Source organism: Sturnira hondurensis, unplaced genomic scaffold, assembly GCF_014824575.4.
Source record: "Sturnira hondurensis isolate 20B ecotype Veracruz unplaced genomic scaffold, ASM1482457v3 Scaffold0004998, whole genome shotgun sequence".
NCBI lineage: Eukaryota > Metazoa > Chordata > Mammalia > Chiroptera > Phyllostomidae > Sturnira > Sturnira hondurensis.
In genome coordinates, this window is record NW_028077629.1 from 8,784,340 (window position 1) to 8,810,751 (window position 26,412).

At 36.4% G+C, this 26,412-nt stretch overlaps 1 protein-coding gene across 3 annotated transcripts in view; it reads right to left on the reverse strand.

Moving 5' to 3' along the window:
* NUDT9 (nudix hydrolase 9) overlaps positions 1 to 25,827 on the reverse strand; it is a 44,213-nt gene extending 18,386 nt beyond the window's left edge. Inside the window, exons 1-7 of one of the 3 annotated variants that reach the window (XM_037046150.1) lie at positions 25,738 to 25,827; positions 15,594 to 15,833; positions 13,235 to 13,330; positions 10,498 to 10,584; positions 3,536 to 3,647; positions 1,866 to 2,012; positions 43 to 127 (exon numbers count right to left, since the gene is read on the reverse strand). In XM_037046150.1, the coding sequence (XP_036902045.1) occupies positions 43 to 127; positions 1,866 to 2,012; positions 3,536 to 3,647; positions 10,498 to 10,584; positions 13,235 to 13,330; positions 15,594 to 15,790 (724 nt within the window). In that variant the 5' untranslated portion in view covers positions 15,791 to 15,833; positions 25,738 to 25,827. Of the gene's footprint in view, positions 1 to 42; positions 128 to 1,865; positions 2,013 to 3,535; positions 3,648 to 10,497; positions 10,585 to 13,234; positions 13,331 to 15,593; positions 15,834 to 25,464; positions 25,591 to 25,737 lie in introns of those variants that run through there. The other 2 variants (XM_037046148.1, XM_037046149.1) reach the window with 2 other exon arrangements.
* Between the last annotated feature and the right edge of the window lie 585 nt (positions 25,828 to 26,412).

Sequence of the window (26,412 nt, forward strand, 5' to 3'; positions counted from 1 at the left end):
AAATTGATCCTCTAACACAGTCAGTTAAATAAACATAATTACCTGTTTCATCATGGTAGTTCACGGCTTCTGTCTCCATCCATGCATTATCAGTGTTTCGAGGATCATCAACATATCCTTTATATATCTTTTTTTTAAAGGAGGCAGACAAAAAAAACGTATAGAGTAAAACAGGAATGGGCAAAAGCAAGTTACCTTCATTAGAATCAGCAATGTAAATATCTTGTTTCAAAGAAATGTGCATGTAACTAACTGTACACTTAAAATGGTTAAGATGGTAAATTGTATGTTATGTGGTTTTTGCCATCATAAAAAAAAGAAATATAAATACTATAAAATCTTCAACATATCATTCCTTATGCTTATTTTAAATTTCCCAGGGAACAATATTCTCAAGAACCTTTGAGGCAACATTAAAATTCACAAAACCCTCAACACCTCAGACTCTAACTTCAGAATTTAATAATAATAGTACTTGCGAGTCATATTCATTACATAGTGAGAAGAGGTTACATTTAATGATTATGTCCTCTGCTGAAAAGTTTACAAAAGTCCTGCTTAGTGGGGATCAAGATGAAGAGTATTCCAACACTTCACTATAAGTTTTACACAATGAAAAGGAGACTGAGGACTACAAGTAGACTGTTCTAGACACATTTTCCTTATTGGTTTTAGAAACTTTTAGGTTACATGTCATTTAACAGACTGTGCATGCATTCCTGAGCTTGAATATTTCTCTATTTGAAAAAATACATTAACCAGTAGAGTGGAAATAATAATACTTGGGCCATGTGGTTTTTTGAAGTCTTTATAATTTAAGTATTCTCCTGTTTTAATAATTTCTATGACTATCATTTCAGACATGAAAAGATTCTTGTAGTTAAAAGAGATCTATAAACAAAGTTAGGTAAAACTAATATTTAAGCTACTAATTCATGAAAAGATTTGGATCAAGTCATCTAACAAAAATATGAACCAAAAAACTACACAACACAAATAAATAATTAAGAACTCCTAACTTCAAAAAGAAAACAAAGCAATGAAACCAGTGTGATGACTAAGTGGTGGGTGGATGTAGAAGAGAACATAAGGGGGATAAATGGTAATGGAAAAATAGACAAAAAAAAATTTTAATGAGCCCTGGCTGGTGTAGCTCAGTGGATTGAGTGCGGGCCTGCGAACCAGACAATTGCGGTTCGATTCCCAGTCAGGGCACATGCCTGGTTTGCAGGCCAGTTCCCAGCAGGGGACTCATGAAAGGCAACCATACATTGATATTTCTCTCCTTCTCTCCTTCCCTTCCACTCTAAAGATAAATAAAATCTTTTAAAAATTTAGTGAAATATATAAACATGAAAAAAGAGAAAGCAATCCAAACAAAAGCCAATAAAAAAGAAAAGAAAATCTGTCTTTTTCCTTACTATTTGTGTATCAATACATATACCTTATAAGGTGATTTTTAAATCTTAGCAAATGGTTACAAACCAGAGAAACTCTGAATAACTTAATTACAAATGTAAATGTTCTTCCAAAAGAGATGAATTCGTGCAAAAAAACTTTTTAAAGGTTTTCTTTTGGATGGGTAAACTCAGCATCACATAGCTCACACCTTGTCAAAAAAAAAAGTAAGAGGAAAAAACTGTATAATAAATTACATAAGTGACCTAAAGTTAGGGTATAAAACTGGAAGTAGAAATATATGTACAGTGAAGATTTACAATTTAAGTTGTTTTCATGAATATGCATCACAAAGATAAAAGATATCACTTTATTCAGAGACTAATGTACCAGATTTCCAGGTGAACTTTAAGTAATTCTTACTAATATACAGAACTAAATCCTTCCTAGGAACCATCATTTCTTACCACTAGATGTTCCTGGCTGAAGAGTTTGTGTAACTGTTCCTCTAATTTTCTCTTTTCAGCACTGGATTTCTGTAAGGAGTTGAGAGCTTCCTCACCAAATTCTCTTTTCAGTGTAGCACTGATCTTCTCCCCCGGATCCACCATCCCCTGAGAGTCACATTTTTGTTTTAAAAAAAAAGTAACAAGCTTTAAGTCATTCAACTAATATTTATCAAGTGATGCAGTAGACAGTTATTGTTCTACCTTTTCATAATCATGATCCCCGTTCTTCAGTCACATATTCTCTAAATCATTTATTTCTATGAGAAGCAGCCTCTCAGGTATCTCACAGGTATCTGACCACAGTAATTGGCCCAGTTAGCCTACGATAAACTGAGCCAATAAGACTCCTTTCCAGCTAAGGAAGGAACTCCTAGAGGCAAGAAAGAATACAAAACTTGACACCTTCCCCATTGTTCATTCTATTCCAGTCACACTGACCTCCTTGATTTTCCTAAAATGGCCAGACATACTCCCAGCTTAGAGCCTTTAAACCTGCTACTACTTCTGTCCAAGATGCTGTTCCCCTGATAGCTACATAATCCACTCGTTCACCTCTTCCGCATCTTTACTCAAATGTTACCTTCTCAGGGAGACCTTCTCTAACCACCCCTGTCCAAAATGGCAAACTCTCGAACACTTCTTAGTCTTCTTCCTTAATACTTGTCACCTTTTAACATATAATTTTTTACTTATATTACCTGTATCCCCCACTGTAATGTGAGCACCAAAAAACATGGATGTCTGTTCATGCTGCTCTGTTGTATCTTCTATGTCTAAATTATTAGTTGATAAAATATATGGATTAGATGAATGACTCTCAAAATATCAAGTGATAAGAGTTCCCTGAATGATCAGAATTTCAAATGGCAATAAAAGTATAAAATCCTATGACAAAGTTATTATTGCATTTTACATTCAGCATGAGAAGTTTGACTGCTTGCCTCATAATAATTAGCCTAAGCTTTATCACAGTCAGCTGAGATATTCATTTCATTCCACTGTTACCTACCAAAGAAAAAGCCATTCTTGCAGATAGCAGTATATAAAAATTCATTCTCTCATCAAACTACCTCCATTTCACAATATGGCATTAAATATGATAATACTGTAGAATCTTAAAAACTATAAGAAATAGTAATAAAAGTTCTATTTTATCATGTCTGAAGTTATCAGAATTCAACAAAAAAATGCTAAAAATATTACCTTGGGCTTAGGGTAGGGGCTGATTTCTGAGATGGGACCCAACATAATGAGTACCTACATTATACCAGAGGCTTTGTATGCTATCTCTAGTAATTCTAAGAAACAGATATGATTATCTTTATTGTAAAGATTAGGTTCAGAACTCCCTATCACTCAATTCAAATGGAAAGGCCTAAATCTAACTCCAAAATCCATGTTCTTTCCCAAGGGTTTTAGATTGAGTCACAGATTCTAACTCTGCATTATCCTACAGTTATCGAAAGTGGCATGTCATTGCAGTGATGAAAGACAAAAGAATGACAAATTGAAGTGGTGAGGAAAGGAGGATAAATGGAGTAGAAAAGACCCACACCCAATAATCTTGTGGTAAATAAAGCAACTAAAAAGAACCTAAAACATTAATTTGATTTAATTTTAATGCTCACCCCTGGGATTGCCCATTCTCCACAGTCTTTCCTTTTGATTGCAACAAACTGTAAGATGTTTTTCCCAGAAATGGGGTGGGTGATTTTATTTCCTGTTTTATCCCTTTTCCACCTGTAAATAGTAATGTAAGATCATAACCAACTTAGAACAAAAACCAAGGTTCTATCTCAAGCCTGAGTCAGTTATAAAGGTGTATCTTTCTTTATCACAGGGTACAGGGTACATATACATTTACCTAAAATAAGCTTCTTTTACGAAAAAAATGTTTTGTCTTACAAATATGTCTACTTTCCATAAAACATATTGTAGTCTCCATAATGAAAACTCAAAATATAAACAGTTTTTACAGTTTTAAAATAAAACCAAGTAAGTTTAAAAGCAGGACAGAATTTAAAAGAAAGGTCAGAAAAGATTTGTTTTGTTTTGTTTTTAAGTCCACTGATCCTTTTTAAGAATTAAGGCTGTATAATATATCTGGTAGTATTTGCTTTTAGCAGTTCACTTTTTGTTATCAAAAAGCAGATTATATGATACAGGTACAGCAGTTCTCAAAAGTAGTGCTTCTCCATTTTCATGCCCCTTTTCGATTAAAAATATCTCACTAGATATTTTTATCTATCCTTAGTTTAATTTTAAATTTTGAATTAAACTGCATATGGTTTTTTTAAAAAGTATCAAGAATTTCAGAATGTATTTTCCCCAACCACACATTCTTTTCCAGAGATGTTGAAAAATCTTCCCTTCCCCTTCCCTACTCGCACCACATTTACCTCCCTCCATCAAATTTCAAGTATTGTTCTAATAACTCTTAGACAAAGGTAAAGATTTTCAACCTTCAATACTAATCTAAAAAAGAAAGGCTATGATCTAATCACTGATCTGCAGGAGACTCAAAATAAATTAGTTTAGATATGAGTTTCAAAATTTCTTTATATAGCAGCTGACTACCATATCTAACCTATAATTCTATCCCTGTGAGAGCTTACTATGACCTAGCAATGGAGCTAGACATGTAAGTGAATAATTACAAGCTGCAGTGCCAGATTTTTAGTACAGTAGTTAGAAATGAAAAAATAGCCCTGGCTGGTGTACCTTAGTGGATTGAGCCTGTGAACCAGAGGATCATGGTTCGATTCCCAGTCAGGGCACATGCCTGGGTTGCAGGCCAGTTCCCAGCAGGGGACGCACAAGAGGCAGGCAACCATACATTGATATTTCTCTCCCTCTATCCTTCCCTTCCCCTCTAAAGATAAATAAATAAAATCTTTAAAAGAAAAAGAAATGAAAGAATAATTGGAACAAAAAACAATATCTGGACTTAGGTCAAACTGGAGTCGTAGATAAAAATGGCTCACCTCCTCACACAACCACATCAAAATTAACTAAACTAGAACAACCATCATTCAGAACCAAATTGAGTTGAATGGAAGTCCAACGACTACAAAATTAAACAAACCACATCCATCCAGACTGGTAGGAAGGACAGAGATACAGTGACATGGTCTGGTCCCACACCCAAGTGTGGTGAATAAAAATTAGGGGAGGATATCTTGGGAGCAAGGTGTCCCAGTCCCACACCAGGACCCCCGGCCCAAAGTTCCAAGGTTCCAGTGCCAGGAAGACAAGTCCCCATAACTTCTGCCTGTAAAAACCAGCAAGGATTAAGTCAGTAGAAGAAATTTCTGAAGTCCCAAGCAGTTTCACTCAAAGACTCCACACACGGACTTACTCAGACTCACTACCTCTAAGCTCCAGCACCAGGATAGCAGCTTGAAAGGTACCGGTGGCAAACGGAGTGGAACTTAAGTGCCTAGAATCAAATCAAGAGCTGGGGTACAGCTTTCTCCCAGACAGAAAGGCAGGCGGAGTCCACTGAACCCTCTGGCAAACAGACAGCAGGTGGGTGCCCTATCAGAGATGCCATCAAACCGGTTAACAATGGCTTTAACATGTGAAAAACTGGTCTTGACTCAGTCTTCACAATTTCCTAAATTCTCTCAAATAAGCAACAGCTGGCCTCAGTGAGCCCTTAGCCCCATACCTCTTGCTAAGTGACCCCAGGCCCGGCACTAGCAAAAACCAGCCTAGGTTCATAGCTTGGTTTCACTGGGAACCTCTAAGCCCAGGACAAGTAGCAGCCATCCGAAGATTGCTTTGTGGCTCATGTAAGGTGGCCACAGGCAGAAACAGGTGGGGGCTGACCTTGGCCTGCACCACCTGTGAAACACCAAAGCCTGAGCATCCAAAAGACAGCTGCATACCACATCAGAGTACCACCACCTTGCCCCTGCACAGCTGATCCTCCACAAAGGGCTGAGGTTGGTGGTCAGTGGTCACAGCCAATCCTTACAGCTGACTGGCCTGAGTAAATCCCTCCCATTGACCTGCCCACAGCAGTCAACCTCAACTACAAGAGACAGGGGTACTTCACCCACATGGAGGGTGCACCTTAAGTACCCAGCTTAGGTGATAGGCAAGGCTGTGCCACTGGATACCTACTACATTAGGCCACACTACTAAGAAAGAGAGTCATAGAAGCTCCACCTAACACATAGAAAACAAACCGAGAAAGGCTGCCGAATGAGGACACAAAGAAACATGGTTTAAATGAAAGAACAGAACAAAACTCCAGAAAAAAGAACTAAACAAAATGGAGATAAGCAATCTATCAGATGCAGAGTTCAAAACCCTGGTGATAAGGATGCTTAAGGAACTTAGTGAAGAACTTCAGTAGCATAAAAAAGATCCATGAGAAACAAAGGACACACTAATTGAAATAAAGAACAATTTACAGGAAAACAACAGTAGAGTGGGTGAAGCCCAAGAATCAATTCAATGTTTTGGAACATAAGGAAGCAAAAAACAAACAATCAGAACAACAAGAAAAAAGAATCCAAGAAAATAAGGACAGTGTAAGGAGACTCTGGGACAACTTCAAGTGTTCCAACGTTCACATCGTAGGGGTGCCAGGAGAAGAGAAAGAGCAAGAAACTGGAAATCTATTTGAAAAATATGAAAGAGAATTTCCCTAATTTGGTAAAGAAAATAGACATGCAAGGCCAGGAAGCACAAAGAGTCCCAAATAAGATGAATGCAAAGAGGCCCACTCCAAGATACATCATAATTAAAATGTCAAAGGTTACTGTCAGATTGTTCTTAATTTCATTGTCTCTGGTTATATCTTGCTTCCTTTTTTGTTTTGCTGATTAGGTTCCACTTAAAGGTGAGATCATATGGTATTTTTCTTTCACTGCCTGGCTTCTTTCTTTTTTTTTTTAAGTGTAAATAATTTTTATTATTTTTTAAATTTAATTATTGTTCAAGTACAATTTTCTGTCTTTTACTCCCATCCCAGCCGACCCCTCAGTGCTCCCCACCTTCCTCCCATTTCCACCCTCCTTCATTGTTTGGCTTATTTCACTTAGCAGAATGATCTTCAGTTCCATCCATGCTGTCGCAAAGGGCAGGAGCTCCTTCTTTCTCTCTGCTGCATGCTGTCCCATTGTGTAAATGTACCAAAGTTTTTTGATCCATTCATTTACTGATGGGCACTTAGGTTGCTTATAGCACTTGGCTATTGTAAATTGTGCTGTTATGAACATTGGGGTGCACAGGTTCTTATGGATTGGTGTTTCAAGGTTCTTAGGATATAATCCCAGCAGTAGAATTGCCAGATCAAAAGGCAGGTTCATTTTTAGTTTTCTGAGGAAATTCCACACTGTTTTCCACAGTGGCTGCACCAGTCTGCATTCCCACTGACAGTACACTAGGGTTCCCTTTTCTCCACATCATCTCCAACACTTGTTGTTTGTCAATTTGTTTATGATGGCCATTCTGACCAGTGTAAAGTGGTATCTCATTGTGATTGTAATTTCCCTCTCTGATGGTTAGTGATGCTGAGCAACTTTTCATATGCCTCTGGGCCCGATGCATGTCCTTCTTAGAGAAATGTCTGTTCAGGTCCTTTGCCAATTTTTAAATTGGATTGTTTGTCTTCCTGGTATGGAGTCATGTGAGTTCTTCATATATTTTGAAGATCAAACCCTTCTTTGAGTTATCATTGGCAAATATATTTTCCCATATAGTTGATTCTCTTTTCATTTTAATGCTGTTTTCTTTAGCCATGCAGAAACTTTTTAATCTGACAGTAACCAAAGGGGAGTTGGGAAGAGATAATGGAGGGAAGGGGGGAAGGGTTTTCAGGAACAACTATAAAGGACATGTGGATAAAACCAAGGGGGGTGGAATCAAGAGAGGGAGGTGGGTTTGGCTGGGGTGGGGGAATAGTGGTAGGGGGTAAATGCAGACAACTATAATTGAACAACAATAAAATAATTTTTCAAAAAAGAAGCTAGAATAAAAAACAATGAATAAAATCCAAATAGATATGAGAAAATAAAGGACCATGAATCAATGAAAAAAGCTGTATAATACCTAAGAGGTTGTTTTTTGAAAAGATTGCCTATTCAAGAAAACACAAATTACCAACAGTAACACTGAAAAGGGAACATCACATTAGAACCTACAGACATGAAAAATTTAATGAGCAAATATTAGAAATTAGTTAAGCCTATAATGAGATATTTCAATGAAATGATATGAGCAAGTTTTTTAAAAACTTACCAAAACTGACATGAGATGGGAAATCTTAATAGTCCTATATGTCTACCAAAGTAATTGAGTCTACAATTTAAAACTTTCCTACAAAAAAGGGGAAGAATCATCAAGGAACATGTATAAAGGACCCATGGACAAAGACAATGGTATGGGGGGAGAACTGAATGCGGGAGGTGGGGGTGGGTGGGGTTGGGAACAATAGTGGGGAAGAAATGGGGACAACTGTAATTGAACAATAAAAAAATACTTTCCCACAGAGAAAAAAATAAAATAAATAAAATGTCAAAGGTTAAAGATAAAGAGAGAATCTTAAAAGGATCAAGAGAAGTTAGTTACCTACAGGGGAGTTCCCATTAAGACTGTCAGCTGATTTCCCAAAAGAAACTTTTCAGGCTAGAAGGAGTGGCAAGAAATATTCAAAGTCATGAAATGTGGGATGCCCTACCCAGCAAAGCTATCATTTAGAATCAAAGCACAGATAAGTGCTTCCCAGACAAGAAAAAGCTAAAGGAGTACATCATCACCAAACCATTATTATATGAAATGTTAAAGGGACCTATTCAAGAGAAAGAAGATCAAAAGTATGAACAATAAAATGGCAAAAAATACATATCTATCAAAAGTTGAATCTAATAAAGAAACTAAGCAACAAGAAGAATAAAGACAGAACCATGGATATGGAGAGCATTTTGATGGTTGCCAGATGGGAGGGGGATAGTTGCCAGGTGTGGGAGGATGGGTGAAAAGTTAAGGGAACTAAGAAATACAAATTGGTAGTTACAGAATAGCCATGGGATATAAAGTGCAGTATAGGAAATGGAGTAGCCATAGAACTTATACGCATGACCCATGGACATAAACAAAGGTGTGGGGATTACCTGAGGAAATAAGGGGTGCTGGGTGGAGGAAGGCAAAGGGGGAAAAATTGGGACAACTATAATAGTATAATCAACAAAATTATAATTAAAAAGACAACATCTGTTTTTAAAGATTCCAGATGGAAAAAATCGTGAGGGTCAAAGTTGTAATATAAAATGATGTGTTCAACACAGAGAGTTCCTAGTTTGTTGCCCTTTTAGGAAAAAATTACATGTACAGTGTCTTTCACTGAATGAAAACAGAAAATAAAATATGGTTAAAGATCGAATGTGTATATGAAGTCTGGCAATATGAGCATCAGTGGGGGAAAGATGAGGGAAAAGGCTGGAGAAGTTAGGAAAAGAAATTATCAAATTCATCAGCTTAGAGAGCCAGAAAATATCTTTAAGCTGGGTAAAGCCATAAGCAATTTGCATTTTAGAAAGCTCACTCCCTTTGACAAAAGTATGTAGGTTATTTTGGAGGGAAGCAAGACTGGAGGCAAGAAGACCAGCTGGAATACTGCTGCCGTGATCCAGATACAAGATGATGAGGGACAGAGCTAAAGGCAGACACAGTGAGAATGGAAAGAGGGCAGATTTTACTTTCTTTTTTTTTACTTTTTTAAAGATTAATTTTATTTATTTTCAAACAGAGGGGAAGGGAGGGAGAGAGGAAAAGAAAAATCAGTATGTGGTTTCCTCTTATACATCCCCTACTGGAGACCAGGCCTGTAACCCAGGCATGTGCCCTGACTGGGAATCGAACCAGCAACCCTTTGGTTCACAGGCCAGCGCTCAATCCACTAAGCCACACCAGTCGGAGCAACTTTCATTTTTTAAAGACAATTTATATAGCATTTATTTTGTACCTGATACTGTAATAAGTGCTTTAAAGTACTTACCCATTTGAACCTCAAAATAACCCTGTTTAGTAGCTGTATTACTGTTTTTACTTTACGGATATGGAAAATGAGGCACAGAGAAGTGAAACGTGCCCAAGGTTGCAGTGTGAGTAAGCTGTGTAACAAAGATTTGAACCCAGGCAATCTGGTTCCAGAATCTGCACTCTTCATCACTACACTATTTTACTTAAATCAAAGAAACAGAGTATTTACAGGGATATTTACAGAGAGAAAGGATAAGAAGAAGGTGAATGATGGCTCTGTCCACTCACAAACATTTACTGGCAACTATTATATACAACAAAAACTGTAGCTTCACACATACCCCATCACTATAATTTCACATAAAGTCCTTTCAACATATAGATTTTGTGTGTATACATAGTATATATAGATGTCTCTATGTGTATTTATAAATACATGTGTGTATATAACACATAAACATGCATATATATATGCATAATACATATATACACAGGTACATATACTTATATCTGTATGTATATATGTAAACACACGGTTATTGCCTGTACTTTTCCAATCACTTAGCTCTGTGCTACTAAAATGGTTTTTAGTTCTTACCTAGTTATGATGGGATCTGCAGCATGATTTGGGCCCCATCGCCCCAAAAGCCCTCGGCCAACTAATCCTGTCCGTCCTGCAGGATTTCTGGGAAAACAGAAAACAAAATCAACTGAATGGGTTCATCTTTTCTAATGCAACTTGATATGGCCGAATAAAAGGTAGTAATATCAATAAAAGAAATGAGTATCTCATTTCTAAATGAGATACTAAACCCAGTAGCACTATCACATATCTAGCACTGAAAGCACGTATTTTCTTCCATTGTTATTTAACTTCTCTTTTGTGCATGTCTTAAGCTCTGGGCTTGATCCAGGAGCAGGATCTCATTTCCAAAGCTGTTCTGCAATATAAGAATTTGTTTGTTTTTGCATGTACTTCTAAATACAGACTAAAGCCTTACTGGACTCCTAAATCTTGAAGGATAAGAGGCTCTGCACCTAATCATCCATCCATCTCTATTACAGCAATGATTTATTCCAGAATCTCACACTTCTCTTCACTTTCTCATCACTCTCTCTTTCTGCTCCTCTCTCCTAGAACCCTTCCCATCATATTTTTTGTTGCATTTTGCAGTCCATTTTTCATCAGTGGGTTCTGAATTTTTATTATCAGTAATACATATTTTGTAGCATATAATGAGGTAGTAGTAAAATTTCAAGTATTTCAAATATTCACTTGTTAAAGAAAACAATTTTATATAAAAACGCCAACTTGCTATTTAATCTAATGCCATAACCCAATATTAAAAAGTCTGGCAGATAAACATAAGACTCATGCCTGAATGTTTTTCTTTCCACCAATATTTTGTTAAATGTTCAACTTTCATCATTATGTGTCAGTAAAATGCTCTGATCTGCAACTTTACCTATTTAACACTGTATCTTTTATCCTCCCAGTAGGTAAAAGTAAATAACTTGCCAAAATTTTTTTTCAGACATTACTTTTTATTCTGGTCTTCCACGTGACTGTTATTAAAGTTAAATGAATTTTTATATTGTTTTGTATAGACTTAAGAAATATTTCAGCACTGTGGAATTGTATACCTGAAACCTATTATAATTTTATTAACCAATGTCCCCCTAGTAAATTCAATTTTAATGAAAAGAGAGAAATATTTCAGCAAAACTTCAGATAAAGACAGAAAGACAAGACACCTGGCCAGTTGACAATAATTCTACTTTTGAAATTCACAGGAGGGGCAGGGTGGCCAGTAACTGTTTTATTCCATGTAACAATTTATCCCTGAACATAAATAATCAAAGCCAATATATTAAGAAACAGAACATCACCCCTGGCTGGTGGCTCAGTTGGTTGGAGCATCATCCCACACACCAAAAGGCTGTGGGTTCAATTCCCAGTCAGGGCACATGCCTAGGCTGCAGACTGAATCCCCAGTCAGAGCACATACAGAAGGCAACTGATCAATGTTTCTCTTTTGCATCTAACTATCTATCTCTCTCTCTCTGTCTGTCTCTCACTTTCTCTCTCTCTGCTCAACCCCCAACCCACCCCATCCTTTCTCTCTAAAAATCAATCCACATATCCTCGGGTGAGGGGTAGAAAATAATAATAATAGTAAATTGTAAAAACAGAATGTTTGTTTTTGAGATATCTACACCTGTAACTTGTAAACTAGAGGTTTTGAAAAAGACATATACACAGACTATCCTGTAGCCTCAGAAGCAGAGACAGTTGTTTGCAGAGGAGAAATGAAGGCAACATATAAAGAAAAGCAAAAATGAGGGAGAGCGAGTCCTGATGATTTTCCAGTATCACCCATTCCTAAAGTTAGCTAAATTTCTACTCTGGGCTCCTTGAGATGACCCCATAGCCCTAGAGTACAGATAAACCTCACTTTTTGCTTTAGGCAAGCTACAGTTGGTTTCTATTAATACAAGAGTCTGGACTAAAGCAATATGCTATCTTGCCTTTGCTGCCTATCCTTTTACATTTGTACATATCTTTTAATATATTTCACCAATAAAAGAACCTAAGAAATAAGTAAAATACAAGAACAGTCTGACTTAAAAAGATCCACTAACATAGAAAGGTGAATAAGTTATCAACAAAGAAAGAATTTAGCAACTAAATGACCAGATTGCAGTGAGATGAGTACTATCAATTTCCTTGTCCCAGGGGAACTAAGAAAATTAACTGCAACATCTTTACAAGATAAGAACCATGGTTACCAATCTGCGGACCTTCCTTTGTTTTATTTGGGGCATGCGAATTTTTACATTTCTTCCAAACTTTTATAATGTCGTCTTAAGGAAAATGGAAATTTTTGGAGTTATGTAGTTAATATCATTTTTAAAAGTATGGAAAATTCTTGGTATTGTATCACTGAGTTATTTTTAGTTTTGCTTTTATGTTTGGATAATTCTTATTTAAGGAATTATCACATTTAATAAGTAAATACTTAACATACAATTTTCATTCCTTTCTCTGTTAACTTAATCAATTGAGTGTTTCTATTGCAAGGTGGGGCTACCGAAAGATGCTCCACATCCTGCCTCTGCCACTTACGAAATACATGCGATTGCTTACATCCTCTCTCTTATCTGCAAATGGACCTAGAAATATCTACCCACAGTTATTGTGACGAATTAATTACACCACAAAGATGAATACTTTTGTACAAGGTCTGGCACATACAAGCACTCAATAAGTGTTAATTATAGTTTCTACCTTTTGAAGACCCATTTTCGTAGGATGTTCCATTCCCGGTACCTACCTAGGTCTTCCATTTTCAATCTCGTACAGGCCATTCTGGCTCTTTCTCTCAACATGCCCATCTTTTTCATTAAACTTGGGAGAAAAGGTACTTTCACTGAAATGAGAATACCAATAAAAAATAAGAAATAATGGTCAATACGACCAACTAATAATGTCACTCATTATGTTGTGCCCCTGAAACTAAACATTTTAAGGCTTAGTTTTAATTTACACATCCATTTCACTCCTTCAAAATAGTTTCTCAGAAAAAAAAATCTGTTAACCAAAACACCGTAAGGATAGGCACATAACCCCTCTGGAAAGAAATAAAAGCAGAAGAACTGGACTTCCTCCCACATACTACAAAAAGTTTGTATTATTATTAGCAAGAAGGAACTGTCTGCAGGCAAGTTATGTGAATTATCAGTTCTTATTTTGGGGTTCCAAAAATAAGATTCCTTATGATATCTTGATGCTTCTACTATCTCAAAGTAATTTTAATTTCTTCAAATGTACACTGATTATAACTTTTATCAAAGTAAACCCACAAAACAGTGAATTCAACCCACAAACTTCATAATAAACATAAGTAAATTAAAACAGATATAATTTGCTGTAAATGTTCTAGATCTTAAAATCTGGGTATTAGTTACAGAGCTATATAAACATAAAATTTTACTCAACTGTACCCGCACACTTAAAAAATGTGCACTTTTCTGCATTTATGTCAGACCAATAAAAAAATTTTTTTAAGCAGATATAAATAAACTACTTTCCTCACTGTCAGTTAAACTACTTTAACTGCACTGTCAGCGAATAAACAGTTATATAGCACTGGATAGTTCATGAATAATTCTGACATAAGTTTCACTTTTTTCTTGCCTTAACTCCAGAAATTGAGCACAGAAATATCTGTGCTCTGTTTTGGGAATAATTTCCAATTTGAACAATCTACACATTCTCTCAAGACTTCTAACCAATCTTCCATCTAACACACAAATAGAGAATTAAATGATTAAAGTCATGAAATTATGAAAGCAGAATTATAATGCTCTTGGGAATCCAGAAATTCACCATTAAAATAAAAAAGCACAAATGTAATTATAATTAAAGCATTAATGTTATAATAAAGCTTGATTTGGATGGTGATACATATTTAAATTTTAAAAATTGAATGAAAAGAAAACATATTCAATCGTCCTCTATTTACTCTATATAACACCTCTGCCAATGTTATTAATTTTAATTGTGCATAATGTGCATTTATAATTTTATAAATATGTACATCCTCTAAAATGGGGGAAATGGAACATTTAAAGTTAATAATTTCTCCACAGTTTAACTTCATGATTAATTAATAATCCAAGTACTACCACTAAGTTACAAACACATCTTTGGATAAAATAAGGACACTGTGGGGCAAAATCAAGTGACAGGAATAAGTCTGTGGTAAAGTTTAGTAACCTAATGAACTAATACTGGATCTATCCAACTAGCGAAACGTTTTACTTAACTGACTAAATAATGCCTTAAAAGGACTATGATTTACAATAAATTTACCCAGTTAAATGAAACTTACACAATGGTTCTAAAACTGGGCAGTTTAAAAGCAAAAGTATTTAAGAACATAAATTCTGGAGTGAAAATGAGTTCAAGTCCAGGCTATACTATCTACTAACTCTGTGACCATATGCAAAGGACAAACTTACGGAGCTTCCACTTTTTGTGTTTTGTTTTTCTATAAAGTAGAAATAACAACCCTGTTTGCCTTTCAGAATACTTATAATAAAATAAAATAATGTTTATAAAACATTTAGTACAGTGCCTAGCTCATAGGTAGTACACTGTATTTATTAAAAGGAATATAAATATAAAATGCAAATCAATGCAGCACTTTAATGACTTTAGTCAAAGCATTTTTTGCTTCCTATTTTTGTCTTCCTCTTTCTTTTATCAATCCCTTTCCTATTTTTTCACACTGGTCTAATTTTTTCATCATCCTGGTCTTAATAATTTGAAAAATATTTCTGAAAAATATTTTTAGTACTTTGAATACAAGTCCAGCTATGTTGGAAAACAACCACAAAAGATGTTCTATTGATAACCCAGACAGATACCATTTGTCATTTCAAAAAACAAAAAACTCCCTAGCAAAATAAATATACCCATTTGGAATAATCATCCTAAACCCCAAAAAGAATAAACGAAAATGGACTGTCTAGCTTTGGCAAGAGTTCAAGCAAATATGGAAACTAAGTTATAATAAAATCAAGCACTAGATAAAAATATTTCAGTTGTCAAAATAATCACTTACAAATAATTTAGCACTACTTTCTGTAAAAGTCTTACACCCAACTAATGCCAGCTAATTTGCTCACCTGATCTGAGGATCTGCCCACCTAGGTCCAGCCAAGACAGAGAGTGCAGTGTATTCCACAGGATTATAGTCTTGCCACTCAACCAGCCAGCCTACTTTCTCATTAGGAACCTGGCTGCGTTGAACTTTTGAACCTGGGTAAGGAGATGTCCTAGCCTTGTTGTGGGAATTCTCTTTGGCACCATTAGAAGCAGACATGATTTTGGAGTTAAGATGAAATCCACAGGATGAAAGTGAATTTCTGGAAGGGCAATAAAAAAGAATATTTAAATAAGTACCAAAACAGAAAACAGTAAAAAACCTAATTCAAAAACCAAAAACAGACTTTTCTATTTCAAAGACTTAAAACTCAAATTTGATGCATATTAACATATATGCGCAACATCTGTGAAGGATTATTTTCAAAAATGAAAATTGGGAAAATATTGCTAAACCTTATTGATTGGAACCTACAATGAATTTATTTTATTGGAGAAAAAAAGAACATAAGTTCAACTTTGATTAGCACAAAAGTTGGGGAAGGAAAGTTTGTTATAAAAATTCACCCACAAAAACAAATGTAGCAGACTGTTTAAGTCTGCATGAAGGAATACATTTCTACAGTCTAACATTACATGTGTAAAATGTACGACAAAAATAGCACAGAGGAAAAATAACTGGAAAATAGAAATATACTGTTATAAGGGTCTTATATTGCTCATGAAGTCATGAAAAGTCAGACTGTGATAAATATACAAACTTTAGAGTAAAATTAAGAGGCATAAATCCGAAATAATTAGATAACAGACCAAAAAAAACAACCCTGAACCTTAACCTTTATCCCACAGCATTAACAAAATTTTTCATGTCTCCTCCCTATTATTCTGAAAATAAAGATTAAAATTCCCGATGACCCTAAATTAGGACATCTAAAGTGGAAAAGGGAATTTTGAGAACATGGTAAACTGATGACAGCTGTCCGCCCCTGCTCTCTCAATACCAACCTGCCCTTCTGGAGACAAACAGTCAATGGGACAACACCAACTTGATGGGATAATGAAATAAGTTGACATCATGTGCCTCCTGATAGCACACAATGAGAAGTACACAATTACTTCCGACATATTCCTTACAAGAGTATCTGACCAGAGTCTAGGCATAGGAAACTACAGAACATACCCAGGTAAAGGACATCTTACGGAATACAAATCTTCACTCTAAACTGGTAAGGTCATGAAAGATGAACTTAGATGAGCTCTTACATATAGATGGAGACTAAAGAGATATGAAAATATCACTAAGTGCAATCAGTGATCCTGGATCAGTTCCAGAACCACAAAGGAAAATAAAATTTCAGGACAAGTGGTGAAATTTGAATAGGGTTGTATAAATAATTTTAAAAAGTAATACAAAAACCTTATTTATTTCCTTCCAACAAAGAAAAGCTCGGGTCCACATAGTTTCACTGGTAAATTCTACTAAACGTTTAAAGGAGAATCAACATTCCTCAAATTCTTCTGAATACTGAAGAGGAGGAAATATTCCAAGTTCTTTCTATGTAGCATTATTAACTTGATATCAAAACTAGACAGAGACACAACCAGAATATTACAGACCAATATCCCCAGATGCCTATCAATTGCAAAAATCCTCAACAAAGTAGTAGCAAAGAGAATTCAACATTATATTTAAAGTATTATAAACCATGACTAAATGGGGTTTATTCCTGGAGTGCAAAGGTAGTTTAACATACAAAAACAAATCAATTTAATACACCACTTAAACAGAATGAAGAAACAAATGATCATCTCAATAGATGCAGAAAGTCTTGATCAAATTTCAACACCTTTTCATGATAAGCACATTCAACAAACTAAGAATAAAAGGAAACTATCTCAATATAATAAAGGCTGATACAAAAAAAGCCCACAGCTTTTTGGTTTGATGATGAAAGACTGAATGCTTTTCCTCTAAGATCAGGAACAAGGGACCCTAAATAACCAAAACAATCTTGAAAAAGAAAAACAAAGTTGGAGGTCTCTTAATTCTTGATTTAAAGAATCAGTGCAGTACCAGAATAAAGACATATGGACCAATGGAACAGAACAGAAAGCCCAGGCACAAACCCTAACATACATGGTCATATGCTTTTAGACAGTGATATCAATATCACTCAATGGGGAAAGACAGTCTTTTCAACAAAGGGTGCTAAGAAAGTTAGATATCCACAAGCACATGGTTGAAGACAGACCCTTACTTGACAGCATATACAAACATTAACTCAAAACGGATCCAAAATCCAAACATGAGACCTGAAAATATAACTCTTAGAAGAAAACATACAAGGAAAATTTCACGACATTTTTCCAAAGAAGACCTACAGATGGTCAACATATACATGAAAGTTACTCAATATCACTAATCAGGGAAATGCAAATCAAAATGAAGAGAGGTATCCCCTCACACCTGTAAGAATGGCTATTATCAAAACACAAGAAATAACAAGTGATGGCAAGGATATGGAGAAAAGGGAACCCTTGTACATTGTTAGTAGAAATGTAAATTGGTGCAGAAGCTATGGAAAACACTATGGAGGTTTCTGAAAAAATTGCAAATAGAACTAGCATATGATCCGGCAATTTCATGTCTAGGTATTTACACTGATTTGAAAAGGTATACCCAACCCCATGTTCACTGCAGCATTATTTACAATAGCCAAGATACAGAAACAACCTAAGTATCTATCAATGGATAAATGCATAAAGAAAATATTCCATATACAATGGAATATGATTCGGCCATCAAAAGTGAAATCTTGCCATTTGCCATAACATGGATAGATTCTAAGGGCATTATGCTAAAATAAGGCAGACAGAGAAAGATAAATACTGTATGATATCACTTATATGTGAAATCTAAAAAACAAACAAACAAAAAACCCCAAGCTCATATAGAGAACAGATTGGTAGTTGCCAGAGGTGAGATTGAAGGGGGCCACAGGGGGCTACAAAATAAGTAAAAGGAGTCATAAAGTGTTAACTTCCAGTTATAAAATAAGTCATGGGGATATAATGTACAGTTTGGCCATCATAGTGAGTAATACTGTATTGCATATTTGAAAGTTGTTAATAGAGTAACTCTAAAAAGTTCCTATCATAAGAAAAAAATTCTGTAACTCTTTGGTGACAGATGTTAACCAGACCTGTGATGATCATTTTGCAATATATACAAATACTGAATCATGTTGTACACCTAAAAGTGGCATAAATGTTGATTATACCTCAATAAAAATGCAATACAAATTTACCGTAATTCTGTACGTTAGGAGTCAGATACCGGTCCCACTGGGTTAAAATCAACATGCCATACTGACAGGGCTGCATTCTTTCCAAGGTTCTAAAGAATTCATTTCTGTGCCTTTCCCAGCTTCTGGAGGCCACCCCCATTCTGTGGCTCATGTTCCCTTGCTTTCATCCTCAAAGCCAGCAACAACCACATCTTTCTCTGACCCTTGTTCAGTAGTTACAGCCCTCTCTGACCATAGCTGGGAACATTTCTCCATTTTTAAAGACTTGTGATTAAATTGGGCCGACCTAAACAATCCAGGATACTCTCTTCACAAAGTCCTTAATTCTAACCACATCTATAAAGTGTCTTTTGCCATGGATGGCAATTATATGTACAGTTTTCAGGGATCAAAATGTGGGCATGTAAAAAGTAGGCCATTATTCAGCCTACTACAAATGTCTATACTATTTATTATACGAGCATGAGGAAAACAAAAGGATCTATATCATCAGGTGCTAAACACGGATTAGAGAATACAGTGCAAATAAGGGAAGAAGAAAAAGAGAAGAGGTGAGGAAAAGGGGAGGGAGAAGGAAAAGGAGAAGGGAAAGGGAAAAGAAAGCAGGGAGAAAGGGAAGGAGATGGAAAAAGGAAGTTGAGGGAAAAGAAAATGGGAAGAGAAAAGCCAAAAGTGAGGGGGGAAAGGTGGGTGGCAGAGAAAGGAAAGGAGAAAAGGGAAAAGTGTCAGAAGAAGGGATATGAAACAGAAGAAAGAGAAGCAAGCCAAAAAAGAAAAGAAAAAAGCTTACTCACACACACCCCTAATAAAAGGAGGTATGATCACATTTATGTATTTCGTCAATTTATGTAATTGTATTTGCATGAAGAAATTTCCTTTAAAAAATATCAAAATTCTTAACCTGACCTATAAGAACTCCCCACCACAGTCTTCCTCACTCCTTTGTAATTTTGCCATGCTGACCTGTCTGTGCATTAAAGCTCCTATGTTCTTTTCCAACATGGGAAGCCACGTGCTATTCTTTTTGCCTACATCCTATTTACTTCCTTCTCCACCTAGCTAACCTACACCCATCCTTCATATCAGTTCAAAGTTCACTTCCTCAGGATAGTCTTTCTCCCTAATTCCCTAAGAGAAATAAGTACCCCATACTACATGCTATTAGAGCTCCATTATACTTTTCATGGAATTACCACAATTGTGACTTTACATTTATTAGGATACCATCTGATTTTAAGCAAACAGAACAGGGACCATATCTATTGCAGTTCAACGTAACATAACATGCTGTGTGTGGCATAATGCCTGGTAAATCATAGATACAGGAGGTCCTTCCCTGAAAGTAAGAGAAAAGGGCTATGTAAGTAGAGACCAAAATTCCATTTTAATTAGTGGAAAGGAGTTTGTGGCTTGATCTTTAAAAAATGACATTTAAAATTACAAAAATAAATTTTACATTAGTTAAATAAGCTAGGTTATAACCAAGTACACACACACATACTATCTTAGAAAAAAGAATTACTCAAATATTATTTTGTTTTCAACAAACTTGTATAACTGCATAATACAACAACCTTCACTTTTCTTTTTATCTTCACAGATCATAGGGGATGATTTTGGCAAAAATATCAGAAGCCTTCATCAAAACCTTTCCAAGAGCTCCCTTAGTCCTCTGACACTCAAACCATTCATTCCTGAAACACTACCTTTTCTTGGCCTTGTCAACCTTTTTTTTAACAAGAGCAATAGTTTTTTATTTTCCATGTACCTGTCTCTGTGAATTGAAGAAAGTAGCCAAGGTTCACCTGCACTTTTTTAAAAAATACACTTTACTTTTTAGAGCAGATATAAGACTATTTTTTTAGAACAGATATAAGTTCACAGCCAAATTGACTGCAAAGTACAGAGTTCCTTTATATCCCTAACCCCTACCCCAACACACACAGCACCTCCTCCACTATCAACATGCCCTACCAGAGGGGTACATTTGTTTCAATAGATGTACCTAGGGATGTTAACATTTGGCTAACTTTCTTCAATTCACAGAGACAGGTACATGGAAAATAAAAAACTATTGCTCTTGTTAAAAAAAAAGGTTGACAAGGCCAAGAAAAGGTAGTGTTTCAGGAATGAATGGTTTGAGTGTCAGAGGACTAAGGGAGCTCTTGGAAAGGTTTTGATGAAGGCTTCTGATATTTTTGCCAAAATCATCCCCTATGATCTGTGAAGATAAAAAGAAAAGTGAAGGTTGTTGTATTATGCAGTTATACAAGTTTGTTGAAAACAAAATAATATTTGAGTAATTCTTTTTTCTAAGATAGTATGTGTGTGTGTACTTGGTTATAACCTAGCTTATTTAACTAATGTAAAATTTATTTTTGTAATTTTAAATGTCATTTTTTAAAGATCAAGCCACAAACTCCTTTCCACTAATTAAAATGGAATTTTGGTCTCTACTTACATAGCCCTTTTCTAGGGGTACATTTGTTTCAATGATGTTAACACATCATGATCGCACAAAGTCCATCATTAACATTAAGATTTACTCTTGGTGTTATACATCAGATATGGGTCAGCCATTAGAGTATCATACAGAGTAGTTTCACTGCCCTACAAAATCCTCTGAGCTCCACCAGTTCATTCCTACCTGCCCCCCAACTCTTGGAAGCCAGGAATATTTTTATTGTCTTCATTTTGGCATTTCCAGAATGTCATATGGTTGATATCGTAAGTATGTAGCCTTTCAGATTGGTTCCTTTCATTTAGTAATATGCACCTAAGCTTCCTCTATGTATCTTTTTAGAGCTGAACAATATTTCATTGTCTGGGTATACCAGTTTATTTATCCATACATCTCCTGAAGAACATCTTGATTGCTTCCAAGTTCCAGCAATTATAAGTAAAGTAGGTATAAACATCAGGGTACAAATTTCTGTGTGGACATTAAGTTTTCAATTCTCTGGGTAAATACCAAAGAGGGAAATTGCTGGATCATTACGGTAAGTCTTGTGAGAAACTGCCAAACTGTCTTTTCTAATTCTTAACTGGCTTAATTTCTTCCTATTGTTTGTCAATACCTTTATGTGGAATTTAAGCTGTTCCCTCTCATCCTACTTAAAGACTTTGAAACAACTATTTCATTTGGCACTCAGTTTACTGAGCGCACTCAATTAACTTTTTACTGACATGCTGATAATATCTAAGGTATTATCAAACACCCAATAATCAGGAAAAGCCTGACAGATAAAAAAGTTAATAACCACAGTGGGGCTCTTCAAAGTATAAGGTGGGAAGGATAGTGTATGACGTGACTAATTTTATTAAAAGCAGTAGAGTCACTGTTTTCATATTATGATTTTTGCTTGCCTAAGTTGCCCTAGCTTTGGAAATACAAATAATGAAAACCAAAATAAATTTTAAACCCATACTCAATGAAAATGAACATAAATGCAATGTATGTGTGCAAACAGATTTCAGGTATGCATGTTCAGAGAAGCAAGATTTTAAACATGGAAACTCAGTCTCTAACTGAATTCTATTATAAAATTAGAGTTATTTTTCATGGTTTAGGAATTTGATAAGAAAAAAAGTCAAGGGTATTATTAATATGCCCAAGAGGAAAACTGATCTTGTTCCACTCTACCCTAACCAAGTACCAAAAATGTTTTTTCAAGAATGAGCCTCTGTTCTGTGTAGTTTAGCAATAAGCATGTGCAATTCCACAAATCTGATACCCAATCTTACAAGATAAACTTACATACTTGATTGTTTACTTTGCCAAAAAAATTAATTTTGCAAAAAACGAGCAAAATTCAAAAACTATGTATCTTACCACATTAAGAAGTACTTATATATACTGCCCTGGCTGGTGTAGCTCAGTGGATTGAGCATGGGCCTGCAAACCAAAGGATCGCGGTTCTACTCCCAGTCAGGGCACATGCCTGGGTTGCAGGCCAGTTCCCAGTGGGGGATGCAATGAGAGGCAACCATACATTGATATTTCTCTTCCTTTCTCCTTCCCTTCCCATCTAAAGATAAATAAATAAAATCTTTTTTTTTAATTTTAAAAAGAAGTACTTATATCTTCTGTTTTTATCTGCTGCTTAAATGTGATACACTGAAAGGGATCAGAACAAGAATAGATATAATATACACATATACAGCCTAGGTTCTCGTATTGTATTACTGAATAGGTACAAAAAAATGTATTTGACCATGCCAATGGGAATTTAGTAGCTGATAAAGTTCATTTTACAAAGCAAAAACCAGTTCCTATAACAGTCAAACTTAAGGAAATGCAATACTGATGTGGTACTTTGAGATAAAGCAAATCTGCAATGATACTGATAACTAAATGTGTATGGTACATGCTATGTGCAAGACACTGTTTTTATGCTACATTAGCTCATTTGATCCTCACGACTCTAACATTAGGTACTACTGTCCTTATTTTGGAAATAAGATCACTGAGGCCCAGATTCATTAAATTTATCAAAGTCACAAAACTGAGCAGAATCAGGATCCGATCCCAAGCAAGCTGAATCCAAATTCCGGTCTCTTAAGATTACACTGTACTATCTCACTTTCATTTTTGGCTCACACATGTATTCATGTGCTCACAGGAATAAAATAAACACCATTCTCCACATACTGTTGATAGATCCTGATGGCAAATTTGGAAACATTCGCTGTATCTTTACGTACTATCACTTTTTTTCCTAGGAAATAGGCATTTGCAACTTTCCAGCCAAATTACAAAAACCAACTTTCTGGATTTACTCAAATTATTCAAGGACAGCAAAATTCTTGATAATAAATTTATTTTACCTCTTCCAGGATACCTTGCAATATAATACACCAGTTACTCAATACATACTTATTGGCTTAACTTCGGCTTTTTCTTCTAAGCCAGTAAGCAGTCACTGGTTTTAGATATAACCTGCTTCACCTCAAGTCCCCAGCATTATAAAAATGAAAAATAACTGCCAAGCAATTTTAGATTGTTCTACTGGCATCTACCAAAAACAGCATTAGTGACTTCCAGAGAGCACAGATGTTTATTCCTGCCCTCCCCAAATGCCACTGAAGAGATAAATAGACAGATGTATAAAAGGTAACAACATCCACAGCAAATGAAAGAATAAAACACCACCAGTGAATTAAACCAATTTCTGAAAGGTAGAAAGTAGGTGGAAAATGCTGACCTACAAACCAAAGTAGAGTAAGTTATATTTGAGAATAAGCACAAAAGGGTTAGGAAGAGATGCCATTCCTACAAGACCCTGAGAGGTTCCAAGCTTGAAATAAGTGGGCCCAAATGTCCTAAGTAGACAGCAGGACCATGGGAATTTGTCAACCTCCCCCTCTACCCTTCAAACAAAAAGTTAGGAACAGTTTTGTCTGTCCTCAGGATAAAGCCAAAAGTTAAAGAAAATGAAGACCTACATCTTCTATTGTGAATACTGCTATTAGAGAACAGAGTAGAAACTTAGGCTTAATATCTCTACAATTCACACTGAGGAAATAAAGTTAAGGCAGCTATGCTCAGCAAAGAAGTTGCTCCACTAGTGTAAAGTCCGCGGAAAAGGGGTCCCAGCCTGTCCACCTGCTCACACACACTCAACTGAAAACTTTCAGTCTAGGCGCTCTGGTATATGGTGCCAATATTCAATCAGTCCTCCCATTTAGAGAAAAAATGCTTATTATCTACATCAATCAAAATATAAAAGGATAATCGGTGTCTACCAGATGTCTGAGAAAAAAAACTATGGAAAAAGACCAAAAAATAACAAAACCACTGACCCAAAAGAGATAGATAATTCAGGAAATAGAAGGTAATTTTTTATTACATGATCATGTTTATAGATTCAAAAGACCTCCTGTGTCCATAAAACAAGGAAAGGCTGCTATTAAAGAGAACAATTAGAGAAAGAAAAGGTTCTTGTCAAAATTTACAATTCCATAGAAAAGATGACTAACAGAATGCACAGGCCTTAAGTTTGAGAGACTACTTCAGTCACCACCGTGTTTCCCGAAGAGTGGACTCAGAGAATAAAAATCCGAAAAGGGGAAAATAAAAGTAGGAGGCGGTGTGAAATAAAACCACCGTAATCCCTAAACGTATCCAGGATTGACAAATCAAGAAAAAGAGGTTGATAATACGTACATTATCTACACTGAGGTTCATAGGAAGAATGACAACTTACACTTTTCATTTTACATCATTTACACTGTGCACATCTTAAAACTATGTACATATGTTAATTTTAATAATGCTTTAAGTATTTACCAGGAGAAAATCGCATGGGACAACACCACACCCAATTAAGTGCTATTTAAACTCTCTGGAGACAATAATGTTGGTGACTTATGGAGAATGGCAAATGTCTATATGAGAGACCAAAAAAGGTCACTATCACTGGTTTTCTTCAAAAGGAAGATAAAACATTCTGAGCCTTTTGAAAGCGTGTAGGTTTATGAATATAAACATCAGAGACGCAAAGTCTACAGAATCCGCCGGACCGGAAGCTGGTTCCCACCCGCAACAGGGGGAATAAGCAGGAGTCAGCTCTAGGAGGGGAAATACCTGCACTCCGGGAGGCTGCGAAAGCCCGAGGACTTGACAGTCACATAGGCCAAGGCCACAGAGAGAGATACGGTGGCTAAAGTCTTTCCCAGGATGCGCCCGGCCATCAGCGCCCCGCGGCCGGCTTCAGGCAGCAAAGTCGCTCTTAGCTTGAGCCGCCGCCTCCGCCCGCCCCACAGCCCCGGGCCCCCGGGATCTAGCAAGCACTAGGACGCGGCCGCCCTCCCATTCCCAAGAGGGCGTAGCCAGGTCTAATCTCATAAACACACGGACCGGGACCGCTCCCAAAATAACAGTCCAGAGACTTCCCCAGTGCGGTGAATAAAGCCGGATCAGCCGCGGGCCTCGAAGTTCCCAGCCCCAGTCTCCGTGGGAACAGCAACACCGGTCGGAGACGTCCCCGGTACGTGACGGTGCTTTACGGCTATGCCGCAAAGCAAAAACCGTAGAGGCTTCGTAACGCGTGCGTTCTTCGACCTCTCAGTCTGCGCAGGCGTTTTCGGGGCGAATTGGAGGGCAATAGCGAGAGAGCGAATAGGCGAGGGACTAAAGAAAGGGTGGCGTGGAGGAGGGAATTGTTACCCTGTTTAATTAAGCAAGAAGGGTTACAAACAGCTGATGTGTTCAACCCAACAGGTCTTGGTCATAGTGAAGGGTTACAGGAAAAGGAGGTAGGCAACAGACGCAATCGACGGAACTGAGTTTTTCTCTTCCTTTTTTATCAAGTTGTTTGCTGAAGCTGCAACATTTCGCAAGGCTTTGCCTGGTCTACCAGCTGTGAATTAGACACACAGCCTGGAGCAGGAACAAAGGGGCAACACCCAGAGAATTTAAGGCAAAAATTTGCCAAACTTAGCCCTGGCTGGTGTAGCTCAGTGGATTGTGCACTGGCCTGCAAACCACACAATTGTAGTTAGATTCCCAGTCAGGGCACATGCCTGGGTTGCA